A 7,869-nucleotide genomic window follows, 5' to 3' on the forward strand; every position below is an offset into this window, starting at 1 on the left:
TCAAGAAATTGTTCGCCAATTCAACATCAAATACATTTTTAGTTGTATTTAACATTACTTATTAATGTTAAATATATAATTGAGATTAATAAACTAAAATATAAGGATAAAAATTGACACATACATTAAAAAGAAAAAGAAAAAAAAGAAAAGAAACTAAAAAGGGTCAAATTCTGCATCATTTTATTTTATCCAAATTTGATGATTTATCATTCAGTTTTTTCAATGATACATATAATAACTGATTAATTATCCGTTTTAAACTTCTTCATAGTGTGTGGAAGATATCATATAAATGATTCTGCGAGAAAGTGAGATGCATATTATTTATTGAACATTTTCTTTTAAAATTAATAATCATTATAATAAACAATCAAACTTTTTTCTGAAAAAAAGAACACAATTTACATGAAACATCACAAATGACAAACTACAACACTAGAAAAGAGTCTCTCTTTATTTCTTGTTTGTGAAACCTTAAACTCCATTCTCTCTCTCTCTAAAACCCCAAACTTTTATTCCATTTTTTAGGCCAAAAAAAATAAATAAATTATTAAATTGGAAAAAACATATAACTCTCGCCGAACTCTATTCTACAATTTCTCAACCCACCCCTCACACCCTATCTTTTTCCCTTTAATTCCCCTCATTTCTTCCAGTAACTTATGTGAGTGTGTGTGTATGAACAACATATTCAATTGAATATTCTTTCCACATTGAAAAAAACTCGCCCGGCTTACCCGCCCGACAACCCTTTCCGACCCCTAACCTTGCTTTGAGCTTTTTCAGAGAGTTACAACATGTTTTGTCCTCACTCACTCTGCAGCAGTCACGGAAGCCGGTTTGCTCGCCACAATCTCATAGTTCCCTCCACCTTCATCCTCTTCCTCTTCCTCTTCATCTTCTTCGTCATCGTCTTTATCATCACGATCCATTGGTTCGCTCTCCATTTCCTCATTTCCCGAGTCAGGTCGAGTGATCTCTTGTTGAGGAGGCCATTGTTGCTCGGGTCGAACCATCAATGGCTGCTGTTGATGTTGCATAATCGGCGTAGAAGATGCCATCATGTTGTTGTTGTTGTTGCTCTTTTCCCTATACAAAGCATCGAGCTGGTGAAAATAAGGGCAAGTCTTGGAGTCCTCAGGCCTTGTTTTTCTACTTTCTTTCACTTTCTTGAAGTATTTGTTTATGTTCTCCCATTTCTCTTTGCACCTCTTTGCATTTCTATTGTACCCAAGTTTCATCATGGCTGATGATATCTCTTCCCACAATGGCCCTTTTGGCCCATTCTCTTGATATTTGGTCTCAAGGTTTGTTCTCAATTTGATGAGTGCTTGAACTTCAACTTTTGGCCATCTTGATGAGCTTGAAGCTGGGCTAATGCTATAATTCTCCCCACCATTATGATCCATCTTCATTATCTCCATTTGCAACAATTCATTATTACTCCCCACTTTTTGTGGGGTGGAATTAGGAACAACCACTTGCAATGTGGAAGCTTGTGGTGCGGGCGGCGGTGGTGGTTGCAGCTGCTGTTGTGGATGCACAACTGGTGTCGGATTTGACGTTGGAATTTGTTGTTGCTGCGATGGTGGTGCTGGTGGCGGCGGTGGCGGCGACGGCTGAGATGTGTTGTTGTTATTGTTGTGCTGGGATTCAGTTATTTTTTGAAGGAAGGATGTAATGGCGGCATCTTTTGCAGCCGCCATTGATCTCTCTTGAGCTAAAATCTCTCTTTCTCTATTGATTTTGGCCATCTCTTGCATCCTCCAAGCTTCTTCTCTCAAAACTCTCTCTTGTTCCCTCTTCTCAATTGCTTCCAAGAACCTCTTTTGCATTTCCTCTTGTTTTTCAATCACTTCCTTCATCAATCTCTCAAAAAAGTCCTTCCATTTTCTCTTCCTCCTCCTCCGTCTTGACGCCTCGTCTGATGATGTGGACGAGTTGACATCATCAGAAGTCGAGTTCGAGATGAGATCCGCTTCAATGCTTTGAAACCCCATTCCCATTCCCGTGGAAGAGACATTGATTTGGAAAGGGACAGCGGGAGGGACGGTGGTGGGCAAACTTGTAGGGTTATTCAATGGCAACGGAGCGGGAGGCGGCGGAGGAGATGGGAGGTGAATTGTGGGGTTTGGTTGAGAAAACGATATGTTCAATAAGTGAGGTAGGGTGGTGGTGTTGGCGGATGGAACAGTAGTAGAAGGAATGTGGGAAATGACGGTAGTAGGCGGCGGCGGTAGGGGTGGCGGAGGAGTTGGTTTAGACAAATGGGAGTGGAAATTAAGAGGAGGGTGATTTTCTAGAGCTTCCAATTGTTCGAAGAACTTATAAGTTTTGCTATCTGGTTTTCCACTTCTAACTTCTTTAGTTCTTTTGTGATATTTGTAAACATTCTCAAATTTCTCTTTGCATTTCTTTGCACTTCGATGATACCCAAGCTCCCCCAATTTCCTGATAACAAAACAAAACCAAGACCCCACAAAAAAAAAAAAAAAAAAAAAAGAAGAAGAAGGGAAATTTTTTAGAATTTTCATACAAAAAAAAAAAAGTAATCGAATTTCTCTCTCATACAAAGGCAATTGCATGTGTAAAAACAATGATTGCGCTCAAAAAAGAACTGAAAATTCAGTAGAAAAACCAACATACATGAAATTGATCTCAAACTAAGACATACATATCATACAATTGATCATTTTTTCTTCTGAAAACTGCAAAGAAAATTCAGTTGTTGATGTTACATAAGAGAAAGAATGTTTTTTTAACCAAAAAAAAGTACCATTTAACTACTACTCGACTTCACAGATTCCTTAAATTAAATTAAAAAAAAAAACTCACCTTGAATTTCAGTGACACTGAATTGGGATTTCAGTTTTCTTAGAGATTCCCAAGAAAACAAAAAAAGAAAATCATAAATCACTTCAGATGAAGTGAAAATGATTGAACTGCCGACAGTGAGATTTAAATTTCTTTTTTTAAAAAAAATGATCAAAAAACAAAAACAAACTCAGATCTTTGAAGAGAATTATAAAATAAATCACAAGAAAAGTTTTGAATTAAATTGATAATTTAAATCTAAAATCTTTTTTGTTATATATGTACCTGGAAATTTGCTCCCACAAAGGGCCTTTAACGCTTGCATCTCGAAAAGCCACGTCCATTTCTGACCGTATTTTCAAGAGAGCTAAAGTTTCTTGTCTCGGCCACCGGTTTCCGCCAAAGCTCCGGTCACCGTCGTCACCTCCACCACCGCTGCTTCTCCCTCTCTCATCTTCACCAGAATTGTTATTATTCTCATCCATGTCCCCCATGAGCCCATCTTGACGACGCGTCGTCGTCGCCGGTACGGCGGCATCTCCTCCGGCGCCGCCGCCCAAGACGGAAGTAGTGGAGTCTCCAAGCATAGAGAGAATAATAATAAGGCTAATTGGGAGGGACGCTCCTCCTTTCCAAATTACAGCACAAAACGAAACAAAGGGCAAAAATAAATTAAAATAAATACACACACAACAAACATTTTTAAAAAAATATATATATATATATTTATTTATTATTATTTTTATCCTTAATTTTTAGTGAAGGTGAAAATATGTAAAAAGTAGGAGGGGTTTATGGGAATAGAATTAAATTTTTATTTTTTTATTTCTGGTGGGGATCTGCTTGTCAATCTCAAGAACTTGTTTTTTTTTTTTTTTTTCCTCCTTCTTTTTCTTTTAGCTGCGGAATCTTTGGTCTTTAATGGGTTATTTTTAAAAAATTAATAATATTAAAATAAAACCTGCCACCTGGGGTTTCTCTCACTTTCTTTTATTTAATGATTTAATTTAATTTTTTTTATGTTCTCAGTAATAATAAAAGTGGCACAGAAAGTTATATACAAATGGAAAATAATAAAAAATATATAGAAAAAAGGGGGTTTTATTTTAATTTAGTAATAAGATAATAAATATTACAGAGATTTTTTAACAGCTTGCGCAAACAGACAATAATGATAATAAGTTGGTTTTTGTCTGTCCAGCTAAATTTAGCTAAAAGCCGGCCCATATAACCTCACTTTTTTTTGTTTTGTAAAAAATAAAAAAAAAAAAAAAAATGAAAGTTTCTTTTTTTAATTAAAAAAATTACAATTAATGAGAATTAATGCTCTATAGAAAAATAAAACTTATTTTTGAAAAAGAAATTAGATCTGAATATAATATATTGTATTTATATTATATTTTATACATACATACATATATATATATATATATATATATATATATTTCTTTTTTTGTTACCTTGAAATGAAGGGTTTCTTTTTTGGCAAGGTGATGGTGAAAATGACGAAATTACCCCTCACATGGATCCCATTGACCTTTAATCATTGAGAAGCTAATCTAAAGAGTATATTTTATTTTTAGATCGGCAGATTAGTGATCTGTGATTGTCTGAGTAAATTCAGTATTTTTATACTTTGGTGTAACAATTTAAATGGCGAGAATACCCTTGATCGGGTTCCAAAATTACTTTAGATATTTTAAAATACTACCAAAATAAATAATAATAATAACATTGCTTGCTTTCAGTTTTCAACTTGTTGGGGGGTGGGGCTGTGGTTCTCTACAACAGGGCCTACGGGGGGACCTACCCTGATTGGGACAAATGGTAGTTTGACAAGATTTTGCTTTCTTTCTAATAATTCCCATTCTATTTTATTAAAAAATTAATCATAAGTAATAACTAAAATAAAATTTTATTTTTTTTTACACAAATTAAAAAAAAAAAATTAATTGTGGGATCCACGGTGGATTTAAGCCAGTTAGATGTAGGTCAATGTTATTAGGCCAAACCATTTATGAGTAGAAGTAAATGGTGGCCAATTCAGTTGAGTTGTGCCCTACACTATTAATTAACTAAAATAAAAATTAAAAAAATCAACGGTCCAGATCATCTCATCAAGCAAACATTATTGAAAACTCAAGTTATCACTATGTTTGATGGCCAAAAAAAAAAGAAGGCAAATTAACCACTACGACATCTAGTAATTACCGAGAGAAGTGAAAAAAACTGAAGGTAAATAAAATAGGTCAAACGATTGCGAATATTTTTTTAAAAATAAGTCTGTATTTTAAATTTTCAATTTTTGAAAAATAGATATGGTCATATTTATCCTCTCATTTTCCAAAAGTGTTACCATATTTAAAAATTTTGAAATAACAAACAAGGTTGGATTTCAAAACCATTATATATTTTTCAAAATTTTAATTGTTTTTTCGATAAACATTTTATATTAAAATTCTTATCAACTACTTTGAGTATTTCAATTTTGTCATGGCTCTCTAAAACGTTTTTAAAACAAGCTATGTGAATAAAGTAAAACCAAAAAAAAAAAAAAAAAAAAAAAGCTAGATGTAGAAGTAATATTTATAAGATTAATTTTCAAATTAAAAAACGATTCACATAATGGTTATCGATTTGGACTCACATATTTTGTTTCTTGTTGTTGTTCGCAATTTTTTTTATCAGATCAAAAATTAAAGTATTACTAATTTACTGTTTTTCCTACTTATAAAATGCATGAAAAATATCCAAAAACCACTCATAGATATGTATACCGTTAGCTCTTAAAATTAAAAATAAAATTTTCAGATTTATGCAAAATTTCAAATTAGATTTTTAAACTTATAAATTGTCTTCATTATATAAATTTACGGTTTCAAATTTTTTTACTATCCGTGGTCCAATGTTTATAATTATTATAAATTGAAAGTTTGAAGTTGTAATTTTAACTACAATCATAATTTAGGATAACTTTTTCTATTTTTTCTATTTTTTCTATTTTTGTCATTTTAAATAACTTCCAAAAAAAATATAACATAGATTTTCCAATATTTAATTTTTTTAAACTCATTTAACTAGTATATTTAATTTTAAATTATTTATACACTTCAAAGACAAAAACCAGGAAAAAGGTACAAAATATTTTTATTATTATTATTGTTCAATATAAAAAGTTAAAAATGATTAAGAGGCTAACAGTTACCAAATACACATTCATTTTTTTTTTCTTATTATTATAGAAGACAAAACATAAACATGAATAAAAAACATGAAAAGAAAAAGAAAAGGTTTCCACATGAGCTCTCAGTACATAAAAGACCAAATTTACCAAAATAAAGATCAGTATGATGCAAATACACTGAAATTTCACTCTTTCTTTTTTTTTTTTTTTTAAAAAACAATAATAATTTTATTAAACAAATGTTAGTATATAAATTGTGGAGGATGTGTAGCCATACACATTGGGGGGTATGACAAGTGCATTCCAATTATTTTTTGCAAAGAGTTAATTAATTTGTTAATTACAAATTTGTCCCTCTCATATAAATGTAGTTTTAATTTGAAAATGACTATAGCTATAATGTGATAAGGTTGTTGAAAAATGTTAAGCTTATTTGTCAATTTTATTATTTTAAGTTTTTCATTGGTGGTTTTTTTCCCCTAAAGGTACAGAAATTGCTTTCAAATTAGTTTGAGAGAAATTATTTTATTGTGTCTCTTATCTGTATAATAATAAAAATAGCCTATTTACTAATAAATATATCAAGCTATTTCTATGATTGATGTTACTATTAAAAATGACAGTTACATTTAATACGGAAAAAAAATTAAACAAATGATATTTTTTACTTATCCACGTATTTGTAGACTGATAATTTTATTTATCTAAAAATGATAGTTTTGATTATGATTAGTATTTTGAATGATAGAATTGTCTAATTTTAATTTATACATTCCCAACTTCACAAAATAAATAAAGAATACATTAAAAAAAATTAAAATTAAAACCCAGCTTCCGATTTTGAAAATAGTTTTGAAATAAGTCATTTTGCAAAACAAAATGTGAGTAATCTTAAAACCAAAACACACTGTGTTGTGATATTTTCAAGAATGTGGCATAATTAAGAGACTCAAAGTTTATATTTAAGGCAAATTTTTATTTTTTTAATTTAAATAAATAAAAATCTTTTAAAAGTATAACAAACAACTAAAATATTTATCCGTCTAACAAAATCTATAAAATTAGCTATTTTAAAAATATTCTAGGTTTATCTTTCCGTTTTTGTTCTCCTCTTTGCTGCAAATTTTTTTCATTGTTTTTCTTTATTTTCAAACTGCTATTTAGTTAAAGATTGTGTATCAAATATAAAAAATCTATTTTTTTTTCAAACTTTTATTTGGTTGTTCAGGATCGTGTAGACTTGAAAAAAACATCGTTTAGATTTGGGTACTCAAATCTAAGTTAAAAAAAATCTTGAAAAAAATCATTTAGATTGGATAGCAAAATCTCAACAATCGTGTAAAAAAAATAGAAAAATCTAAACGATCGTGTACCAAGAATTTAAAAAAAAATCGTTTAGCCAAATCTAAATGATAGTGTATCAAAGAATCTTCAAAAATAAATGATTGTATTTAAACGATCGTCTACGAAAAGAATCTTGAAAAAATTCATTTAGTCAAATCAAAACGATCGTATATCCAAATCTAGACAATCGTGTAACCAAATTAAATAATAGAATTGAAAAAATAAATTGTTTAGATTTAGCTATCCAAATTTAAACGATGTACTTGCACGCGTTGTTGACGGGATATTTTTTGTATTTTTTATCGTAGATCTATGACAATTGAGCTTTTCTCGTTTTTGAAATTATTATATATATTATAAATATTTTAACGTTTTGTTATATTTTTTAAAAGATTCATAGGAGGATGACAACATGAAATTAATTCCACCGTGTTATACAGATTATTTTAAAAATACATATATTAAAGTTGCATATTTGAAATAAGAGGGACCAGACCAAATGAGTAATTTAACCTTTATTTTAT

The 7,869-nt window shown here is 30.4% G+C and overlaps 1 protein-coding gene across 1 annotated transcript; it reads right to left on the reverse strand.

The window, feature by feature from the left end:
• Positions 1-423: 423 nt before the first annotated feature.
• On the reverse strand, positions 424-3,495 carry LOC103488696 (trihelix transcription factor DF1). The gene is made up of 2 exons (XM_008447552.3): positions 3,103-3,495; positions 424-2,454 (listed from the first exon to the last, which is right to left on the reverse strand). Exons 1-2 carry the CDS (start codon positions 3,402-3,404, stop codon positions 816-818), a joined length of 1,941 nt encoding a protein of 646 aa, XP_008445774.2. The 5' UTR covers positions 3,405-3,495; the 3' UTR covers positions 424-815.
• Positions 3,496-7,869: the final 4,374 nt, after the last annotated feature.

This window comes from Cucumis melo, chromosome 3 (genome assembly GCF_025177605.1).
Source record: "Cucumis melo cultivar AY chromosome 3, USDA_Cmelo_AY_1.0, whole genome shotgun sequence".
Lineage (NCBI taxonomy): Eukaryota > Viridiplantae > Streptophyta > Magnoliopsida > Cucurbitales > Cucurbitaceae > Cucumis > Cucumis melo.